This window comes from Schistocerca americana, chromosome 4 (genome assembly GCF_021461395.2).
Source record: "Schistocerca americana isolate TAMUIC-IGC-003095 chromosome 4, iqSchAmer2.1, whole genome shotgun sequence".
In the NCBI taxonomy this organism is placed as follows: Eukaryota; Metazoa; Arthropoda; class Insecta; order Orthoptera; family Acrididae; genus Schistocerca; species Schistocerca americana.
This window is the reverse complement of record NC_060122.1, coordinates 589,416,283-589,440,984: the sequence shown is the minus strand read 5'-3', so window position 1 is coordinate 589,440,984 and position 24,702 is coordinate 589,416,283. Positions and strand designations below refer to the sequence as shown.

The 24,702-nt window shown below is 41.1% G+C and overlaps 1 protein-coding gene across 1 annotated transcript in view; it reads left to right on the top strand.

Moving 5' to 3' along the window:
• The first annotated feature begins 3,640 nt into the window (after positions 1-3,640).
• The window catches only part of LOC124613635, a 117,312-nt gene continuing 96,250 nt past the window's right edge, over positions 3,641-24,702 (top strand). Inside the window, exons 1-2 of the mRNA XM_047142349.1 lie at positions 3,641-3,718; positions 18,142-18,327. Coding sequence (XP_046998305.1) covers positions 3,641-3,718; positions 18,142-18,327 — 264 coding nt within the window. The remainder of the gene's footprint in view (positions 3,719-18,141; positions 18,328-24,702) is intronic.

Genomic DNA, 24,702 nt, shown 5'->3' with positions numbered 1-24,702 from the left:
ACAGACAACCTTGGAAAAATATAACACTATCACATAAAAGTAAAAAAGTAACAAACCCCTTAGAAGTAGCTAACACATTTAACAACTTTTTCACAGGTGTTTCTGAAAATTTGTTACAATCAAACTTTAAGAGCATCCAGGCAAATGAATATAAAATAAGTACATGTAGAGGATCTATGTACATCAGTTCTGTTTCACAAGATGAAGTAGCTAAAGCAATAAAAGGACTAAAAAATTCCAAATCAGCAGGTATTGATGGTATACCTGCAACAATGTTAAAGAAGAGCGCATCAAACCTAATTGAAGTACTCACACATTTATGCGACTGCTCACTTCAGGCAGGCACTTTCCCTGATGTGTTAAAAACATCAAAAGTTATTCCTGTATATAAAAAAGGGGATAAAGACAATGTAAATGACTACAGACCCATCACAATTTCCTCCTGCATCTCTAAAGTACTGGAAAAAGTTATGTATGAGAAACTTATGAAATTTATAAATAAAAACACCATCCTATGTAATGAACAACATGGGTTCAGAAATAAGAGGTCAACGACAACTGCTGTCTATGAGTGCATCAATTCCATCCTAAACCTGATGGACAAAAAACAGGAAACAATAGGAGTCTTTATTGACTTGTCAAAAGCTTTTGACATGGTGGACCATAAAATTCTGCTATCAAAGCTAGAAAAATATGGTATTCGAGGTCTGTCCAACAAGTGGATCAGTTCCTTCCTGACAAATCATATGCAGGCAGTGTGCGTCAAGCACACAAATATTGAACTAAAAACTGTATCTAATCACTTATCTGACTATAAACAAATAAAATGTGGTGTACCCCAAGGATCCGTATTGGGACCCCTTCAGTTTCTTCTGTACATAAATGATCTAAGCTTAAATATTGATGCACACAAATCAATCATATTTGCAGATGACACCACGATTCTACTAAAAGGAGACGACGACGAACAGTTACAGCAGACAGTAAACACGGTCACGAAACAACTTAGCAGCTGGGCACAGAGTAATCAGCTTGTAATAAACAGTAAGAAAACCGTTGCTCTAAAATTCCACAATGTTCCTAACAAGGACATGTTTATCCCATCAGTCTCTATCAATGACGAACCAGTTGGTAACAGTACTGAAACCAAATTCTCAGGACTTTGGCTGCAGAGTAACATCAGATGGAATAAGCATATTGAATGTCTCAATGCAGAACTGAGCAAAACATGTTATCTTCTTTGTTCATTAAAATCATGCTGTAGTGAGAAAACAGTATTGAACGCATATCATGCGTACTTTCATTCTCGTCTTAGATATGGGGTCACCTTCTGGGGAAACTCTAAAATAGCTAATAGCACTTTTAAACTACAAAAAAGGGCCATTAGAATCTTGTTTGGGTGCAAGCCTAGAGACTCTTGTAAACCCCTGTTTAAGAAATCTGGTATTCCCCCATTACCGTGTGTATACATTATGGAAACCCTTTTGTTCTTTAAATTAAATGTAATAGGCAAGGACCAGAGGCTACAAAAAAACTGTGATATACATGAGCACTTTACCAGACAAAACAGGAACTTACATATGACTCAAATCAGCACAGCACTGTACCAAAAAGGTACTTTTCACATGGGAGTTAAGCTTTATAACAAACTTCCTGAAAACATAAAAGCTATCACTGAGGTCAATACATTTGGAAAATCTCTAAAGTCATATTTACAGCATCACTGCTTTTATTCCATTGAAGAATATTTAAATTTATGAAATGTGTTATATAAATACTTGTGTGTTAAGTGTATTATTGTAAGCTTAAATATGTATGCCTTGAAATTACTTTCAGGCTGTATATTTATAACTTGACTTGTCCAATGTCTTATGCATAAGCTGCTACGTAGACAACAGGACCAATAAAATACAATCTACAATCTACAATCTAGATAATGAATATGACACTTTGTAATGATGTGGAACGTGTCAGGTTAATAAAAGATGTCTATACAAGATAGTACATTAGACAAAATATTACATGACACTCAATATTTTTATTTATTTATTTATTTTTTATTTTTTATTTTTTTATTTTTTTTTTTTTTTTTTTTTGGGAAATTACCCACTTACTATATCCAAAAATTCATCTAATGAGTAGAAGGAGTTGCCATTAAGAAATTCTTTTAATTTCCTTTTAAATGCTATATGGCTATCTGTCAGACTTTTGATGCTATTAGGTAAGTGACCAAAGACTTTTGGGGCAGTATAATTTACCCCCTTCTGAGCCAAAGTTAGATTTAACCCTGAGTAGTGAAGATCATCCTTTCTCCTAGTGTTGTAGCCATGTACACTGCTATTACTTTTGAATTCGTTTGGATTGTTAATAACAAATTTCATATATATATATATATATATATATATATATATATATATATATATATATATATATATATATATATATATATATATATTTGTGAGGCTACAGTGAAGATTTCTAGCTCTTTAAATAAGTGTCTGCAGGATGATCTTGGATGAGCTCCAGCAATTATTCTGATTACACGCTTTTGTGCAATAAACACTCTTTTACTCAGTGATGAGTTACCCCAGAATATGATGCCATACGAAAGCAGAGAATGAAAATAGGCGTGGTAAACTAATTTACTCAGATGTATATCGCCAAAATTTGCAATGACCCTAATAGCATAAGTAGCTGAACTCAAACGTTTCAGCAGATCCTCAGTGTGTTTTTTCCGGTTCAACCCCTCATCAATGCATACACCTAGAAATTTTGAATATTCTAAATTAGCTACCAATTTCTGATTGAAGTCTATATTTATTAATGGGGTCATTCCATTTACTGTGTGGAACTGTATATACTGTGTTTTGTCAAAGTTTAATGAGAGCCCATTTGCAGAGAACCACTTAATGATTTTCTGAAAAACATTGTTTACAATTTCATCAGTTAATTCTTGTCTGTTGGTTGTGATAGCTATATTTGTATCATCGGCAAAAAGTACCAGCTTTGCATCTTCGTGAATATAGAATGGCAAGTCATTAATATATATTAAGAACAGCAGAGGACCCAACACAGAACCTTGTGACACCCCATTCTTGATTGTTCCCCAGTTTGAGAAGTAACCAGTTTTTTGCATATTATGTGAACTGTTTATTTCAACTTTCTGCACTCTTCCAGTTATGTATGATTTAAACCTTTTGAGTACTGTCCCATTCACAGTACTTGAGCTTATCTAGAAGTATTCCATGATTTACGCAATCAAAAACCTTTGATAGATCACAAAAAATCCCAACGGGTGACTTCCGGTTACTCAGAGCATTTAATATTTCATTAGTGAAAGTATATATAGCATTTTCCGTTGAGAAACTCTTCTGGAAACCAAACTGACATTTTGTTAAAACTTTATTTTTACAAAGGTGTGAAGCTGCTATACAATACATTACTTTTTCAAGAATTTTGGATAAGGCAGTCAGAAGTGAGATTGGGTGGTAGTTGTTGACATCAGTTGTATCACCTTTTTTATACAGTGGTTTAACAATGGCATACTTCAGTCTATCTGGGAAAATGCCCTGCTTCAGAGAGCAATTACATATGCTTGGTAGACCTCAGATAGATCAACACTGGACTTCTTCACGTGATTATGGAGTATTTGCTGGAAGGCTATGATTTAGAACAAACTCTACTTTACTTTAGTGAAGGTGTTACACTTCATGAAAATGTATGTCATGTATTCTTCAAAAATCTCCCTCCGTAGCTGAGCTCACTAACACACATCTGTGCAGTGGTGTTCAAAATGGAAGTAAGCCTGTTCCAATCCTGGTGGTGGGAGAAATTTTCACTGCCAGTGTCTGGCCAGCAAGAAGAAGAGAAGTGGAAACAAAAAATGTCGGATCACTATTATATGCACCAGTGTACTGGATTAAGTTCAACCTCTCATGAAGTGTGGCCTGTGATGCTGTTGATGGTGATCCGTTCATGGACAGGTACATTTAGCTTGGCAGCTTCATCAGTGTTTTCCAAGAGGTGTAGGTTATATGCTGGCACTGTGTTTTGCCCTCTCTCTTCCCTCCATCCATAACAATACAGACTCAACACCACACTCTACAAGCATTCATCACTGTTTATAGGAAGGCAATGGCAAACCAATACCACTAGGTCCTTGCTATGAGCAGCAGTGCAAGATTCCTGCATCTGCTCCCCCATATTCAATCTCTGATCATGGGACTAAACCAGTATAGGACTCTCCATATAACAATTCTTCAAAAATTCTACTTATAAACTCAGATCCCATAATTCAAAATGAAAATGAATCTACAATACAATGTTCATTTGTCTCTCAACTTGATACAGTCATTGTTCACTTCCTCCTTTTGTTTCTGGGTTGATACTTTAAAATGGGCTGGTATACTCAGGGAGCATAAACATTGGACCCACATAGCAACTTTCTCTTGCAAACTGAGTGCAATCACTGGCTCATCTTTAAGACATGGCTTGCCACATGAACATAAGTAATTTTCACTGTAGCTGTACTATCCTATATCATAAATTGTGTCAAGCATCACTCATCTGGACTGAAATGTAACACCTCATGTCCTCACACTTAAATGAATGATTTTGCCATGAATTCAGTTCTATACATAACTCATATATTTATTTATGCAAATAAGTCATGACTTTCACAATTGAAGACAACTCCTTATAAAAAATCTTTACCTGCTGCTGCCTCCTAAAGCTGATACGTTTGAGGCATCAATAGGTCTTATCAACTATGAATAACATAATCTTTGGGACTCAGATCACTCATCAGAGCCACCACGTTAATTCAGTCTGTTCTTGTACCTTGTACTGTGTGAACATGTATGATCCTTGTTGAAATATATGTACGTGCAGACATAAATGGGGACAGTTTATTCTGTATACTGCTACTCATATCCTGTTCCCATATTGGTGACCCCGAAGTCTCTATGTCTTCCAAAATTTCCCTGCCGGGTGTTGTAAATCAACAGGTTATGCGCACGGCACCATGGCCACCTCACCCAATGCTTTGTTCGAAGACTTTGAAGCACAACAATGATCACTGGACCTCTTCATTCCTTCACCAATGACTGGTTCTACATTAATTGACAGTGATTCATGATCTCCAGCCATGTTAACCTCAAACTTTGTCGCTCTACAACGGTTGAGTGCTACACTGCTAACACAAACAATGGACTCGGGTTTTGTGTTGCCGGACTGTGTTTGCCAACATGTGAAGTGTGTAGTGCATAATATTCAGAACTGTGTACCTATCGATCGATTGTATAATGCTCAAAGCCATCTATGTTCGCACAAGTACTTTGACTATCAAGGAGCTGCAACAACAATTACTGTTGCACCGTGTGCAGTGCTGCCATTACTGCAAAACACACCTGGCCACTATCAACCATGACCTGTTCTGGTTCTGCCTCATTGGCAAACTAGTCAAGAACATTTTTGTGCACTCAATTCTCTGTGCTCACCCCCCTAAGCCAGTTGCTCAAGTTTTCGACCACGTTGGTTCAAGTGCCTCCTTCAGTGTTTTGCATTCCAATGGCATCTTAGCACACCGATGTGACTTCTCACAAGTTCCAGCGGTCAGTTATAGTGCAACCTCATGGGGTGTGTGTTCAACATTTGTGGAGAAGTTAAACTTTGGTCATACGAGTTACTGACAACCTCCCCCTCACCCTGCCCCTCCCGCACTAGTAGGGGGCCCCAGTTCTGGCCATTCAGCCGCTCGCCTCTCTCACAGCACTGCCTGTGTCTGCTGCACTGGACTTATTTCTGGGGTGGGTCATTTCAATTCAGCACCTGTAGCCTATGGCCCAGTTTACGGGACGGGGTCTCAAGGCCTACCACGCAACTGCTTGTTCCCACAGTTCTGACCGTATCAGTCGCATTGTAATTTTGTGACACATCAAGGACAATGCAGCCTGCCATTGCTACGGACATTTTCACCATAAACACACCCATGCCTACCACACTGGCCTGCTGTATAGCCTCTCCCTTCACGGACCAGCTAGTTTTCCTAGAGATGCCGAAGCTGCCAACATCCCCTCCTCCAGGTTGTCTGTGGAAGCTGCCACCTTTATACGAGGACAACACAGTGTCATGTTTTACACTTGATGAACATCTTTTCAAGTTGCTTCACGTGTCCGATGACAACTCTAAGTTCCTGTGCCTCGTCATGCACCTCCACAATCATTTGGACTTAATTCGTGATCTCCTCCTCTCGCCAACACCTCCACTGAAATACAAGTTCATGAAGAAGACAATCATAGAACGCCTTGCCTGCTCACCACAAGAATTAATAATTGTACAGGGAACACGTGGGGGATTGAACCCCATCACAACTCTGGCGCCACCTTTGGCTACTTGTGAATGAGTATACCAGGCTATTTGTGAATGAGTATACCATGCCAGACATCACACTGTGGGTGGTGTTGTCTGCCAAGCTGCCTACTTACCTACAGATCCACCTGCTACCACACTCCTATGAGTCAGTTGGTTCTTGTCTCCGCATCCCAGACCAACTGTATTCATTGCTACAACAACACCAGCCAGCTCACCACTCACCGCTAGTTGGCACAACTGCACCCACTTACCGGCCGCCTGCTGGCAGAGGCAGGGCTCACTCCACCTCCACACCTTCTACATCACCTGGCAGCATGTGCTCACTCTCTCCACTGCCTGAGCCCTCCAGGATTGCCCTCACTACATATGTGCTGGTATACATGCCAGAGCAAATTGATGAGGACAAGTCTCCTCCGCTGCTGCAGTCATCACCACCGCCACATCCGGCTCATCTGTACTGCTGGTACCACAAGTTTTTGTGTGATAATGCTAGCTGCTTACCTTGTCAGCACCTAAAACGCCGACCACAGGATCAAAAACATGCCGAGTGTTGTGGGGTACATCACAGGCATCCTCGTACGTTGCACTCCGTCCACTCGTCCACCTGGGCAAGCATTCATTTGTATGTGACTGACATTTTGTCACAGCTCGTTTTCCTAGTTGACATGGGTGCTGACGTGTCTATCATATGTACATTGATGACTCCCCCCCCCCCCCCCCCCCCCCCATCTTTTCACCAATGAGGTCACTTCTATGAGCTGTCAATGCATCAACGTTGCAAACCTCAGACTCTGCCAAAGTTATGGTGCACCTATCTCCTTCTCTGTGCTTTTCCATGGACTTCCTACATTGCCGACATTGATGAACCAATTCTCAGGATGGATTTTTGTCCCATTACAAACTCTCTCCAAATGTAGTTCAGGGATCAATGCTACACCATCCCACTAATACTCACATACTGTGCTCCCGCACTTATGTTCCATGCTCTGTTTCTCTCATGGCATGTGAGTTAGTATGCGAGTGCTCTGCCCTCACGGGTGACATTGTGACCTGTGTCACTAACCTACTGTCAGAATATGACTTGGCAGCACAACTCCGCTGGGAAAACAACGAGCTGAAACAATGCATACCACACACTTACAACGAGTTCGTCACGTCTCATACCTTGCTGCTGAAACTGCAGTCCACAATTCTGCCACCTAATCAAGCTTCTCCAGCAGACACCAGCTTAGACACTCGTCAGGTTAGACCAAAAATATTAATTACATGTGACGATTTGTGTCTGGTAGACTCTGCACCCCCAATGTGCTCACCACGTTCAGTGCCATAAGTTTCAGACAGTGCTCCTCATGACAACGCCCACTGCACAGGCAGCTGCCCCGCATGTTGATAAACGTTCCCCCTCTCTCGTACACCAGCCACATGACTTGGCAGCCATCACTGTTCCACACACGATACCAACACTGATGCCATGCCAGTTACCAAGTGCAGGGTTGACAGCAGACAGTCGCTGAGCATTGCAGCCACCCTCTCTAAATGAGCACAAGCCATGCTCACTTACTAGGCATGTGAATTTCAGGCTGCCCTTTCCTACTCATGCAATGGCTATGCCCCGTCGTGCCCTACTCGTCCAAAAACTTTGCGTCAGGACAATGACCAGTCTGGTGTGCAGTTCTCGGTTTCTTCTGTGACTGATGGAACGACACACAAGATAGTTACTGCTGCCAGCCCTCCTATTAGGCACAAGGTTAGATAGCTCAACCCTATTAAGTTGTGCATCACCCGGCAGCAAATTAACAAACTTTTGGAGGCAGGTATCCTGCCACCATCAGACAGCAACTGGTCTTCACTGATTCACCTCATCCCCAAATATGACGATTCTTTCCAAACGTGCAGCGATTACAGACGTTTAAATGCTCATACCATCATGGACAATTACCCCATGCCCTACGTAAATGATTTCACTCATATGTTATTGGGTGCTACAATCTTCAATGTTTTTGACTGTAAACGTGCCTACCACCAGATTTCCATAGCGCCAAAACAGCTATTATCACGCCGCTTGATTTGTTCCAATACAACTACATGCCATTTGGCCTGAACAATGTGGCGCAAATGTGGCAGCATTTCATTGACTCCATCTTATGACAGTTCGAGCTTTGCTTCACATATCTTTATGACATACTCATTTTCAGCAAGTCAGCTAAGGAACATGAAAATATTTTATCCATGGTCTTCCAGACCTTGAACTCCAATGGCATCGAAGGCAAAAAGACACATTCCAGTTGCGTCAGCCCTCCGTCACTTTCTTGGGTTACACCGTCTCCACCGATGGAATACAGCCTCCCAAGTCTAGCGTTCAGGCCATCATGTCACTGCTGCCCCCGGTTACTTACAAAGAACTCCAACACTTTCTGGCCACAATAAATTACTACTGTCGTCACCTGCCCTCTTCCGCCACCATGCAGGCCCCTCTGACAGACTCGCTGTCGGGTAAACAGACTTCAGGTCTCAAACTCATTCACTGGACTGCACCTATACTGGAGGCTTTCAATGCATTAAAGACTTCTTTAGCTCATGCCGTGACATTCGCCCACCCCGAGCCCTTGGCCAAGTTGTTCATCACTATGGACACCAGTGACATTGCAGTGGGAGTGGTACTACAGCAACGCAAGGCAGACACAGTTTCCCCTCTGTATGTCTTCTCTAAAAGACTATCAACAGCTCAGAAGAAATACTCTGCTTTTGATAGAGAACTCCTTGTGGTCTATGAGGTCATCAAACACTTCCACCCCGACATGGAGGGTCGCTCATTCTTCATCCTCACGGATCACAAACCCCTCACAGAAGCTTTCTGCATCCCCCCTCCCCACCCCCCCCCTCCCCCTGAGGACTCAGCCTCTTGGCGTTTCTGTCACTTTGTGCTAGTCTCCCAATTTACAACCAACGTTCGCTACATCGAAGGCCAAGACAACATCACTGCAATTTTTTCCTCATGGATTTCAAGCATCATTGACTCATCCAACCTGGCCACCCTACAAGCCTCCAACGAGGAATCTCAAGCTCTCCTCATGGACCTTCAAACATCCCTTGTGTTTACCAAAGCTAAATTCCCTGGTGTTGTGAATGAGGTGTGGTGTGGCTCTTCTACGGTGCCTTACGCCCGTTACTCCCACCCTGCCTGCACCGGCAGGCCTCCGACGTTCTGCATAACCTCACTCATCCTGGTGTCCACATCACTACACAGCTCATCTCTAAGCGTTTCATTTGGAAAAATATAAAATGGAACTGTCAGACCTGGGCACACAACTGCATCCCCCACCAATGCAACAAAATCAGCCACCATGCCCCCTTCCCACTGCGGAAGTTTGACATCCCCCCACGTCGATTTCGTCATGTACATAATCGATCTTATCGGTCCTCTTCCATCATCAGAGGACCACAGATACATTCTATCCAAAACCGACCACATGTCCCACTGGATGGAGGCAGTTCCCTTACCTAACATCACTGCTGAGACCATGGGCAAGGGTTTTATCTCCTCATGGATTCCTAGCATTGGTTGCCTGACCACCATCACCACTGACCAGGTTCGGCAGTTTGTGTCTTCCCTGTTCACCATTTTATGTAATGTCTGCGGCATAAAGAAAATTCATACTACAGCCTACCACCCAGAAAGCAACAGCTTAGTAGAATGGTGGCCCACACTGTAAAAATGGCCCTCAGGTCCCACGACTGCCTCTGGTCCAAAGCAATTCCATGGGAGCTGCTCAGCCTTTGTTCAACTTTCAAGGCCGACTTACAGGGAACTATCTCATAATTCGTTTTTGAGGAGAACCCCGTCCTAAAAGGGGAACTCATTCAGCCTCTGGTAGCTGAAGATTCCCCCCCCCCCCCCCCCCCCTTCCTCCTCGGATTTCATAAGTCTTATTTGCACTCACTTCAAACATTCATGCCTGCACACACCTATCAGCCACTCCTCACTGGACACTTATGTGCCAACCACTCTCAACACTTGCTCCCATGTAATGCTGAGAGAGAATTCAGTCCGACAACCTCTGCAACCACCTTATCTCGGCCCTTTTAAAGTCCTCCAGTGGGGCAATACAACTTTCTATATCGTTGTCAAAGACAGTCCGCTAACTGTTTCATTACACTGACACAAACCAGCATTTGTGAACCCTGATGCCCCTCTGCTGGCTCAGTCTGATTCTCCTAATAACTCTCCCGCCAGTCTCCCTCCCACTGTGGCATCTGACAATGTTTCTCCTTGGGCCACCATGCCGATTTGTTCACCCAACACCTCCCCGTTGCTTTTGTGGGTTTCTCAGACAAATCAACCTCCACCCCGTGTGTGTGTTTCACTGCTACCTCATCCACTACGGAGACACCCTCTCCCATAGTCACCCTGCTCTGGAATGTACCCCCCACACCGCATGGATGATATTTCCATCATTACTTTCAATGACCAAGTTCTCATTCTACTCACAGACACTGCGGTCTCACCACCCAATGACCAGTTAAAAGATCAGTGTTTTGCATAGCCTCACCCTCCCTCGTGAGTGCAACCCGATGACAATTCGCACCTTCATCTTGCCGGACGGTTTGATTTGCATTGAGGCTTGCCACACCTACACCCTGCCATCTGCCGTTCCGCCCACATGCTCTCGGGCTGGCTGCCACATTGTCCATCCTTGCTGGCTCACCTTTGAGGTAGATCTGCCTCCTGTTGCTCTGCTTTCGCACCTGCCCCGGTCGAAGTGGAGGTCCCGGTCATGCGTCTACCATTTCATATGACCACCATGAGCATTGATGCCCACATTGTCTTCCCTCAAGACTCACATGCGGTACTCCATACTGCAGGTGGGGGGGGGGGGGGGGGGGGGGGTATATCGACCATGAATAACATAATCTTTGGGACTTAGATCACTCATCAGAGCCACCATGTAAATTCAAAATTCAGTCTGTTCTTGTACCTTGTACTGTGTGAACATGTATGATCATTGTCAAAATATATGTATGTGCAGATATAAATTGGAACAGTTTATTCCATATACCGCTACTCATATCCTGTTCCCATACTTTCATTTTCAAAACGTAGTATTAGGATTCTTCCTTTCTGCTACTGGACATCTCGATATGTTTCCCAATCTATTAATAATTTTGTATAGTCATTAAAAAAATATGTTTCTATCTGTGCACACAACATTATTTTATGTTTCATCATGAGTAATATTCAACTTTAATGTTCACTATAGTGATCTTTTCTTTTGCTCATATTTTTACCCAATACTGCTTTACCTTCACAATATTTGCCTCTTAATGCTACTTCAGTAGAATTGTAATAATATACTCATCAAGCAATTTTATCAGATATATATAGTTTCTGAAGTATTGTACAGCTTTTATTATAGAACAGCAGATTCTGTCTGCTTTAACATTCTGTAATCATTTTAACCTTTGATTTCGCTTCCACTTTAACCTTTGATCTCCATAACCCCACAGATGGGGTCAATTTCCAAGTGTTGTTAGCATATCAAGAATTTCTGTCTCCTAAAACTACCTTATTTGAATCATATTAACTCAGAAACTTTCGCATTTTCAATAATTTCCTGTTTAATTAAGCTGATCAATGGGCTTTTTCTTCTACACTATGTTGGAGTAAATCTCAAACACAAGCATTTTGCTTCTGGAGGCACTATCATTGACACCTCCTTCTTCAGAAACATTTCACTTATTTAATCATACATTTCTCCATTCTTTTACATAATAAATTATTTTTATTATTTTATGGGTCATGAGTATCATTCATTGGTAAGAGTTAGACATTGCTCTTCTGGAATGACATGTAACACCAATCTTAAATCTAATAAGAAATTATTTATTACTATTGTACTATGTGCTTCAATCCCTGTAGGAAATTTTATTGTAACAAATTTTCTAATGTAGCTCTACGTGTTTTCAATACATACAAGGTGCGTTCCATAAGTAATGCGACCAAATTCATAAAAAATCATTTATTGAATATATTCACACAAATAATCAAAAATTTTCAAAATAGCACCCTCTTGCATCGATACACTTCTGGAGGCAGTGTTTCCATGCCAGGAAGGCATCCTGGAATGCCTTTTCCGGAATGTCCTTTAGAGATGATGTAACATGCGCCTGGATGCTTTCAATCGTGTCTAAATGTTTTCCTTTCATGACTCCTTTTAACCAAGAAAACAAAAAAAAAGTGAGCAGGAGCCAGGTCAGGACTGTAGGGAGGCTGGAGAACCAATGGGTTCTTGGTCTTGGGCAGGAAGTCGTTGACAATGAAGGTGCTGTGACTTGGCGCATTGTCGTGGTGAACTTTCCACTTGTCCTTGATGTCGCTTTGGCAGTATGAGATTCTCCTTTTCAGTCTTTTGAGAACTTCCAAGCATAAAGCTGAGTTCACTGTAGTCCCAGTAAGTACAAATTCATGGTGGACAATGCCTCTGACGTCAAAGAAGACAATGAGCATGGTTTTGATCCTGGGCTTGCTCATGTGTGCCTTCTTGGGATGAGGCGACGATGGGGTGAGCAACTCCGAACTCTCCATTTTTGTCTCAGGGTCATACTCAATAATCTATGACTCATCACCAGTGATAACTGAGTTTAAAAAAATGAGGATCATTTTCACACATTTCCAACATTTCTTGGCACTGAAGCACTTGCATGTGCTTGTGTTCGTCAGTCAACACTTTTGGGATGAGTTTGGCACACACCTTTCTCATGTTCAAGTCTTTGGCCACAATGCAGAAAATGGTTGTTTTGACACATCTGGAGTTTGTGATATCAAACTCAGCTGTCTGTCAGAGTTCAAACAACTGTGCACACACGTCACATTTTTGTCAACTCTTGTGGTTGATGGCCGTCCACTGCAAGGTTCATTGGTGATCTCCTCTTGGCCCTTCATGAACGACTTGTGCCATCAGAAAACTTGTGATTTGGACAAGCAATCAGTCCCAAAGGCATGCTGAAGTAATGGAAACGTTTCGGTGGCAGACTTCCCAAGTTTAATGCAAAATTTAATAGTGTACCGTTGCTCTACAGAAATGATCCATTGTGCCGTGTTACATAAACTCAAAATGGGGTTGATGGAAAAGCATGTCCTGGCTCTGCATCAGCTCTCAGCCAAATAAGACAAAGAGCGTTTTGAAGCCAACACCCTCCTCCACTTATCCCAGCCGGTTACAACACGCTGTGGTGTAGAGTTGCGTCAGAAAAAAATTGGTCTCTTTACTTATGGAACGAACTCTGTACTAGCCTATTTCACAGAAAATAAACATTAAACTCTCTACAAACAATGATTATTGAGGTAGTCAGAATAATCATATTAAAACTCCCTTTAGCTGCTTTATGAAGCTTAAAATATTTCTCTTTGGTGACTTGCAAACTGTCAACACTGCACACTTTTGGGTTTCCTAATTCACCACTGTGGCACAAAATTAACATTACTGTTTAAAATAGCTTTCATTAACCTGAAGATTCAACAAGATAAAACAATTTTTTGTGCCTTAAAACCATTTTTGTGCATACATAGCTGTTCTTCCTTTCTTCTTACTGGTTCTAGAATAGTACAATATTAATTTGTACTTTGGAGTGAAATTAGATCAGTTAAATTACAATGATTTTCAAGTATTGTTCTGATATGCACAACAACCAGCTCAAATTCTATCTACACTTTCATCTCCTCTCACAGATATGAGAATTTAATCATTTTTATTAATGATCTTCCTGGAGTCTACAAAATTTTAAATTATGTTCCTTATACAATAAACATACTGCACACATCTGTTGAATAAATACTTTTTGATATTAGTTGCATTGCATTAGAACACAATGTCATAGGACATTATTGTGTAAGAATACACATAGTGTACTAGAATTACGTCTGCAGATCAATATTCTAGGTGCGAAGGCAGAACTGAACTTTTTGATTAATTTAGCCACTCGATAGTGCCTTCTGTGATTATTATCCGTGTAAGTGTTTTGAAATTTCACAAATGGAGCCTCATCCAGTGTATGCATGTTGATCTCTACTTCTGGCACCTGTAAAATTAAAGAATTGAACATCTGGAATTTATTGCTAGTTGCCACAGAGAGCAGGCAAAGAGTGGTAGGCAGACACATTAAAAGCAGATGGGTCTTAATGCCCAGTGATGATAGAGCCTATTGTGTGTGAGTTGTGTATACATGGGCCAGTGTGTCTTTTCTTACATTTGAAGATGGTGGTAAAGTCTGCTGCTAATGTACTTTTAAATGTGCCTGTGTGTTGCTCAATGCTTCCTCTATCTGTAAAGCATTTTGATTTGTTTGGATTGAGATAATACAAGAGATTTTAATCAATTGTGAGTCAAAACCGAAGGCTAACATTTATCCTCAGGAGCAAAATAAGTTGTACTCCCTCTACATACATATAAAATCATAAAGGACACACTAATTAGCTATCAGAACTGATGGTTTCTTTGTCAGAGAGGAGTGAGGGACCTGTTGGGGAAGGTTAGAAAAGAAGGGCAGGTCCAAAGATTTCAGGATGGAAGAGACTCACCTGTAGTGGCTCCCAACTAGCTTATACAGGCATCTGCTATTTTGTTTTAGTAACAGGATTAACAAGCCTACTGCATGATTCTGATGAATTTCATACTCTATTTCTTATTTATTGTTAATTACTTGAAGGAGGAGAAGTAACTGTGAAGGAATTGGGATAGGGTTGTATCCTTTGTTTGAATGGCTAATGCATCAGGCTTGAGAATATGACTCAATACTTGGAAGTAAAATTAGACTGCACTCTAACATATAATTCACATCTAGAAGACACAAAACAGAAACCAAAATCTTGAAATGTTATCCTGTTGAAACTGACTGGAACAATGTGGGGTTGTGGTGTGAGCACACTGAAGACTTTAGCATTAGCCCTTCTCTACAGTGTAGCTTAATACTGTTGACTATCTGAATGATAAGTGCACATGTAACTTAAGTGGACACCCAACTGAAGGAGACAATTTGAATTATCTAGCCCTTCTCTACAGTGTAGCTTAATACTGTTGACTGTCTGAATGATAAGTGCACATGTAACTTAAGTGGACACCCAACTGAAGGAGACAATTTGAATTATCTCCAGATCACTCATTGACATCCAATGTGCCTGGCTCCCCATCCTAGCAAATATAGAGCCCCTTGAAATTGGGCGATCACAATTAGTCACAAGAGCATACAGAAAAATCCTAGACAACACAGAACTCCCTGTACACCAAGAGACAGTACCTAGAATATCCAATAGAATGCCAATTTTCTTTCTCCTGATAACGACGTCCTCCTGAGTAGTGCCAGCCTGGAGATCCAAATGGGGAACTACTTTACCTCCAGAATATTTTACCCAAGAGGACACCATCATTATTTAACCATAGAGTAAAGCTGTATGCCCTCAGGAAAAAGAGAAATTTGGTAACATCGAGTATAGATTTAAGTGTCAGGAAGTCATTTCTGAAAGTAGCCATGTATGGAAGTGAAACGTGGATGATAAATAGTTTAGACAAGAAGATAATAGAAGCTTTTGAAATGTGGTGCTACAGAAGAATGCTGAAGATTAGATGGGTAGATCACTTAACTAATGAGGAGGTATTGAATAGAATTGGGGAGAAGAGAAATTTGTGGCACAACTTAATTAGAAGGAGGGATCGGTTGGTAGGACATATTCTAAGCATCAGGGTACCATCAATTTAGTATTGGAGGGCAGTGTGGAAGGTAAAAATCATAGAGGGAGACCAAGAGATAAATACACTAAACAGATTCAGAAGAATGTAGGCTGCAGTAGGTACTGGGAGATGAAGAAGCTTGCACAGAATAGAGTAGCATGGAGAGCTGCATCAAACCAGTCTCTGGATTGAAGACCACAACAACAACATGCATGCAAACATAAAATGTAAGTTGTAGTCATGTTTTAGAAAGTAAATAAAAAATGTTTTATTAAATTTTCTCTCTCCACATAAATAAACGGAAATCTCCTGCTTGCTTCTTCTTGGATGTCCGTTCTAATCTGAGGAGCTATTGTAGAGGTTTGGATAAGGTTTTGAAATTCTCAGACCAATTCCTTGCCAGTATCAGTATCAATAACAGGTAGAAATTGTTGAGATTTTCAACTCCCAGTATGTGCCGCCGAGGTAACACCGGTTCCCATCAGATCACTGAAGTTAAGTGCTGTCGGTCTCAGCTAGCACTTGGATGGTTGACAATGCTGTACGTTGAGCACTGTTGGCAACCGAGGTGCACTGAGCCCTTGTGAGGCAAAATGAGGAGCTACAAGATTGAGAAGTAGCAGCTCCAGTCCCGTAAACTGACATACGACCAGGAGAGTGGTGTGCTGACCACATTCCCCTCCATCTCCACATACAGTGATTCCTGTGGGCTGAGGATGCCATGGCAGCCAGTCGGTACCACTGGGTCTGCCACTGCCTGTAGATGAGTTTATGTTTTTAGGATGTGTGAACTATAGATGTACATAATTAAGTTTATACAGAACTCTCAGTGCACGAGTGCTGCAATTTTTTTTCAGAAGACTCCCAGTTCTGTGTAGAGGATCATCATAGTCACTCCCATGTTTGGAGGATCTGAAGAAGAACAAATGCTACCTGACTGCCTTTGTTGTAACCATAAGTTCCCAGCTCCTGACGTGATGGTATGGGGTACCAATGAGTTCTGTGGTTCTCATAGTGGGTAATTTGGACAGCAGTTGGTGTGTTAAGACCTTCAGTGTGTCCATGACATTATCTTTCACCAAATTAACACAAGACTACATGTTGTCCATGCTGTCCTGACCCACCTACACACAGAGGATGTTCATCTATAGCCTTGGCCAGCACATTCACCAGATCTCTTAACCATGAACATCTGCTCATCGATTGCTGAAGGACTGCTTGCTATTATTCAGCAGCCACTGTGATAGATGAACTCTGGTATAGAGCTAAAGCAGCCTAGAGAGATAAACCTTTATCCATAATTTAAGCTCAGTTTGATTCAATATCCTGCTGGACCGGAGCAGTTGTTTTCACCAGGGGTATCAGATCTAAATTATGGATCCTGTAGATCCCCATATCACCTACAAATTTAATCATGTGTTCTTTATACAACATTTATATGCACTATAAGTAAAATTTTATTCTTTATTTTTATTTGTAGTTTTGCAATTTTAATGACTAGCATTGCACATTATTTTCAGCTGTCGTTACTGTGACAGGATATTTTATATAAAAATAGATTCCAGTATGCCCATATGGCATATTGCATCTACACTCACTCTTACAGGAAAACATATCTTTCTATTTAGTTTCCAAAGAATAGGTTTCCAAAGCAATAAATTCATTTTGACACATATTTGTCTGTTTCACTATGCTCTATTATGGGGCAATATTTGCACTTTTGTCTCACTGAGTGTGAAATGGATTTATTTTTATTATGAATAAGTTGGATGAATCTAGATGTATCAGCAGGGAACAATTTTAACAGACAAAAAATAAACCAAGAAAAAAGTGAATGAAAACAGTTCAAACTGTTTCATGGATTATACATTACCCTGACCTTAATAAAGCCTCTTTACTGCTGAGGTGAGACTGTCTCAATATGAAAATGAGCCATTGTACCCATAACAAGGATACATGCAGAAAGAATTACTTTATGATTTTTACAAGTCATTGAAGTTATTGTTTATTTTAGAGTGTTTAAAATTTTGTATATTTATTGTGAAAGGTGCAGCACCTTCGATCAGAGCTGTCAGCATCCAATCAGCAAGTACAGAGCCTCAAACAACAGCTGCATAGTGCACAGTATTTGCAAGACCAGTTGCAGCGCCAAGTTGTGGATGCTCAAACTTGGGCCACTACATTGGAAGCTGTGTTGGACACTGCAGCAACTGAAATCAAGAATGCTATTATGGTAAAGTGATGGTTACCCAGCAGTGTGGTAAATTAATTTTTAAATTTGAAAGGATAAAGTTTTTTGTCATAAATTTTGGGTATATTCAATTATTAAAATTTCCTATCTCACTCTGATCTCTGAAAGCCATTATAAAGTAGACAGACAGTGATAAAACTTCTGGTTTATCAATAAAATACATTGAACCATGATATAAGGGGCCAGAAAATTTTAATAAGTGCAATAATTGCTGTTTTATAGCGATTAGATCCTTGTGATACCCTTAAACTCAATTAAAGTGATGGTTTAGAAACAGCTATTATCAGTTTTGTAATTATCAGTATTAAACTTGAGTTACTTTGCAACTACAGTAGTATTAAGAGACTTATACCTAGTAAAATGGAAAATTTGAATAGATTAACAGCAATAAGAAAAGGACAGATTGCTATTCACCCCATTAAGGAAACATTGACTGGCAGACAAGGACACTGACAAAATAGTGCTATCTATATATTATCAGCTATAAGAATAAGTCCTTCTTGCTTATGATAAGGCAGATGGTTCTGTGTTTTAAAGGATTATAGTTTTTTGTTCATCTTCACTTAGTGATCATGTTTTTTTTCTCATTTAGCATTAAAAGTCTGAACAATTAAAATCTGATTATAGGTAATATTCAACTCCCCACTCTCCACATAGGACAGACAGTGAGGAGATGCAGACAGTCATAATGATAAAGAATGCCTTTCAGAGGAAGTCTTTCTTCAGAAGCAGAAACTCACATACATTCACACAAGAACAACTCAGACACACACACGCACACACCCACACACACACACACACACACACACACACACACACACACACACATGGCCACAGTCTCTGGCTGCTAAGGCCTGGCTCACCTGCATCTGACGTGAACAGGAATCTAGCTGGGGTGGGTAGTGGAATTCAGGAAGGGGTTTGGGGAGGGGAGAGGGAGGGATAACAGCATAGGTATTGGAGAGGAGTGTGCAGGGACATGGTGCAGTCAGGATAGTGCTGGGACAGAGGAGAAAAGTACAGAAGAGGAAAGGACTATGTGAGTGCATTAGCGGCATAGAAGGTATAAGTAGTGCTAGAATGGGAGCAAGAAGGGGTTAGGCAGGTGGAGGACAAGGAATAGTGAATGCTGAGGCCAGTAGTGGAAGGGGGGGGGGGGATTGTGAAGTAGTAATAGATGTGCAGCACATCATGCTATGTGGCATGCTCAGCAACTGGGTGGTCCCTCTGTCTCTTGGTCACAGTTTGACAATGAGTATCCAACAATGGCCATCCATGTGGACAGACAGCTTGTTAGTTGTCATGCTCAGGTAGAATGCAGGTCAGTGATTGCAAATGATTGCATAAATTACATGGCTGCTTTCACAGATGGCTCTGACTTTGACAGGATACAAGATGCCTGTGGCAGGACTGGAACAGCTGCTAGGTGGAGGATGTGTGGGACAGGCCTTGCATCTAGGCCTATCACAGAGATACGAACCTTAAGACAAGGGATTAGGAGCAGGGTTGGAATAGGGGTGGATAAGGGCATTGTGTACTTCAGGAGAATAGTAGGGAGGATATTTCTCATATCCAGGTACAAAGAGGGGTAGTCAAAATAGCAGTGGAGAATGTGATTCGGTTGTTCTATCCCTGGGTGGCACTGAGTCATGAGAGAAATAGTCTTTATGGCCATACCATGGCTAAGTGGTGGATGGTAGATGACTGGTGAAAAAAGGCATCGGAGTTCTGTTTCTGGACAATGATGGGAGGGCAGTTTAAGTCTGTTAATGCCTCATTCAGACCCCTGGCATATTTGCAGAGAGACTGCTTGTCTCTACAGGTGACAGCCACATGGCTAGGACAATACTGGAAGGGTAATTTCAATCTGTGAAAGCCTCATTAAGACCACTGGCATATTTACAGAGGGACTGCTTGTCTCTACAGATGTGACAACACAGGTGACCAGGTTGGATGGAAGAAACTTCTTGGTATGGAATGAGTGGCAGCTGTGAAGTGGAGGAGCTGTTGGTGGTTTTTATGTTCGATGTGGACAGAGGTAGTCATGTAGCCATCCTCAAGATGGACGTCAACATCAAAAAAAGGGGCTTGTTGGTCTGTGGAGGACCAAGTGAAGCAGACGGAGAAGTGGGTATTGTGTTTCTGGAGGAACTGGATGGTGCGTTGTTACCCTTGGTCTGGGTCCTGAAGATGTCATCAATTAACCTGAACCATGTGCGGTGTTTGGGATTCTTTGTGGTTAGGAACAATTCCTCAAGATGTCCCATAAATAGGCCGGCAAAGGATGATGCCATGTAGGCATCCCATTACTGTATCAGGGGTTTGTTTGTAGATGATACCCTGTATAGAGAAATAACTGCTGGTGAGGATATAGTTGGCCATGATTACCAGGAAGGAAATTGTAGGTCTGGAGTCAGACATTAGGAAAGGTATTGTTCAGCAGTGGCAAGGCTGTGGATGTTGGGGATACTGTAGAGGGGAGGAGTCATTGGCAGTGATGAGCAAGATTCCAGGCAGTGAAGGAACAGGAACTGTGAAGAGTCGATGGAGGAAATGATTGGTGTCTTTTATACAAGAGGGTAAGTTACAGACTGAAGTCACTGGCCCTTAAATGAACTTTAGGAAGCTTTAGAAATTAGGAGTGTTGGGGGTGGTGGGGTAAGAAGAGAGGAGGGGAGGGCTTCTGGGATAGATCTAAGGATTTGAGGAGGGATTGGAAAATCTGCTGGATTTCTGGAATAGGTTCACTGTGGCAATACCCTGGACAACCTCCAATGGTATAACCATTTGGATTGGCCTGGTAATCTCTCTTCACTCTGGAGTGCTCAGAATAACAGTCAAATATACTCTTTCCTGGCCAATTTGTAAATCCTTTGCCTTTGCTCTTTTTCATAGACTTCAGTGCAAGACTTTTATCTAAAAAAGCATGATGTCTTCAATTCTAATCTTCTGGTTGTCACTGTTATTCAGGACTTGTCTTCTGTTAGTTTCTGCTGGGGCTTGAATCTTTTTAATAAGTCATTTAGCTCAGTCCAATTTGGTAAAGTAGTAAGTCTCATGCATACCAGGAAGTCAGCTGGTGTGAGCACTTCATCATTGGTCTAGGAGATAGGTCTCAAGCTGACTGCAGCTTCAGTGCCTACAAGAACAGTTTGAAGTCCCTCATCATATTGACTGCTTTGCCCAAGTACTGTATGAAGCTATTGTTTTACCAAACCAATGATTCTTTCCCACCATCCTCTCCACCAAGCCACATGTGGGGCAATTAACCTTCAAATGTTGATATCTGCTAGTATCCATGATAGGGCTATAAAGGAGTCAGTCCGAAGCATCATATTTTCAGTGCCACAGCTGATATCATTGCAGCAATAATGCAACAGCCTGATCCGCAACAATGTACTTAGCAACTCAAAATGTGAGACTGTTACTCTCTTGATGTGTGCTAAACTGTTTTCACTGCAAATTAGGTATGAATAAGTGTTCCCATGGTCCATACACATTTAATACAAAGTGAAACATTGCATAAAAAATGTGAGTTCATGAGTTTCTGTTCTCAGAGTTTGAGATTCATCTGGATATCGATATATTACATAGAAGAATTGCAAAAAAATGTGAGCTCATGAGTTTCTGTTCTCAGAGTTGAGGTTCATCTGGATATGGATATATTACATAGATCAAGAATAAATGGCAACGTATGACATTTTGAGCCAACCCAGCCCAATCCCAGAAGCCAAGTAGATTGAAGAAGCCTGCAGTAGCTCATAACAAATTTCTTTTGGTTGACATCATCTATAATATTTTTACAGTAATAACTGTTTGTGGTAAATAAACAGTTGTTGTGTCTCTTAATGCACTAGTACTGTAGCATTCATTTTTATGTCTTGTCATTGGGTTCACCTTTGAGATAGCCTTGAAGAAAGACATTCTTATTAACACTGGACAACAAGTGGTTGCTATCCATTGAGCTTTCAAATTGTTCTGGAAATGTAGGCTAGCTTTCCATGTCTCCAGCTCAGGACTCTAATTTAGTGGATGATAATCTGACTGTCATAGTAACTGCTTTGGAGGAGGGACCACATTATTTGTGTTTGAAGATAACATTGATTCTGAGAATCTCTTTTTGATACCAAGAGACATGATGATAGGGTTGTGCTTCACTTTATAATATAATCTTCACATACAATTGTATCAATACAGGTCTATTCAAAAAGAAGGGACAGATTTCAGACATTTATCGCTTCCAAACTAAAAAAAAACAGAAACACAATTCCAACGTTCATGAAAAGAGAAAAGTTCAAATTTTTATGCATCAATATGAGCACCATACATTACACAGCAAATATGAAAACGGAGATGCATTTCCTGCCATACACATGAAGCAGCTGGTCTCTCATCATCGAATTCACAGCTTCGACAATGCTGTGTCACAGACAAGAGTGTCATGCATAGTGGGAATAAAAACACGGTCTTTTACATAACCTCACAGATACAGGTCACAAGGTGTGAGGTCTGGAGACCTGGGAGGTCACTGGCAATAAAGTTCATCTTCTGCTCCTCCTCTGGTGTCATCCAGGTAATGTTGGATGTGCTTACTGAATTTCTCATGCATTAATTTATAATCCATAGTGAGGCCTAAAAACATGGTGCCCCATTCTTTGAAAGAATGCCTTTGTTTCCTACAAGCTAGCAGAAACTATGGTGTGCAACTACTCTGAAAATTTGTCATCAATTTCTGGATAATGTATGAAATTTCAGTAGTCCATTTAATCTCATCAGTTCAAAATACTATGCTGGTTCTCTATTATGTGAGACAAATAATGATCTAACTCACCATCTACTGTGTTCTCTGGGGATGCCTATTTTTGTGGTACCACTGATGTCTGTGAAGCAAGCACTGCTCCTGCTTCACATCAGGTATGCCTTCTAGAATTATAACTACAGAAATGATAATAGTAACTTTTCCAATGATACACTCTGTTGAAAGAATACAAATACCCAACCTATAGTTTGATGTGCATGGCACATTAAGAAGAGTCCTGTCTAGAGGCTAAAGTCCAAATGTACAGTGCAGTCTCTCTCTTGTTGTCACTGCCGAAGAGTATCCACTTCAGTCTGATACACAGTACACTGGATCTGCCATGGTCAGTGACAGACTAACTCAAAGACTCAAGCTGAATTCCTGTACTGCGATAAGGTCCACTCTAGGATGACCCACTCAATGAATTGTAACAGTGAACTCCAAAGTAAAAAGTGCAAGCTAAGGCATGGGACACAACTTAAGTAGTAGTGCAGAGTAATACAGTGTCTCCATGCTACTGGCTGCTGAGTAGAGTGGCACTATGCCTCTGCTCCATTGGCTGCTATGCAGAGTGATTTCCTGCCATTTCTCTGTCAGCTGCACATGATATACAACAAAGTCCATCATCTTTGGTACTGCTGTGGACAGCTGCTGGAAATCCAATGTGTTGTCTTCACCTGATATTTATACTGTCCTGGTCACAACCCTTGTGTGAAGGGTGGACTAGATGACAGGGATAGTGGTGTGGGTCACAACAGTTCTCAAAATGTTCCTTCCCACGAATTGCTGTAGTCTATACTGACTCCAACTCAATGGTATTGAGGTGTTCTACTTGTACAATTGAATATGGTCTTTTATATATGTGTTTGAATTTTTTTCTTTACATGTCTATTTTCTTTGACCTAGCATGTCTTCGTACTAACACAAGCTCATTTACTCTGTATACTACTGTGAGCGTAAGAAGATCATATGTTGTTTCCCTTCCCATGCCTTCTTCATCAGATTGTCTGTACCCATCTTTATTTTCCCTTCTCATAGCAAGTTTTCATTAGACAGGGTGGCACAGATGAAAGTAGTCCATGCAAGTATACAAAAAATACAGATAAAATACAGAAACAGAGAGCTGAAATGGATTTACCATTCATTTACAATGAAAAATACAGGTAGAGAAGATGCTGAAGTGACCCCTTGCAACATAAACATACAGCTGCACATCCTGCACATGTCTAAGCATATTCAGATACACCGAGCATAAATTCAGATGTTGATGGCAGGAACTTCATGCTGAACTTGTCTTTCAGTTCCTGTATTGTTTGTGAATCTGTTTCATAGACCTTGCTCTTCAAGTGTCCCCACAGGAAAAAAATCACATGTTGTTGGATCCACTGAATGTGGTGGCCATAAATATTTGCTGACAGGTTGATTTCTCAGTGGAGACATCAAGGACTCGTTCCAGGGATATGTTAGACATGTGGCATGTTGCCCCATCTTGCAAAAAATGGTTCAAATGGCTCTGAGCGCTATGGGACTTAACATCTATGGTCATCAGTCCCCTAGAA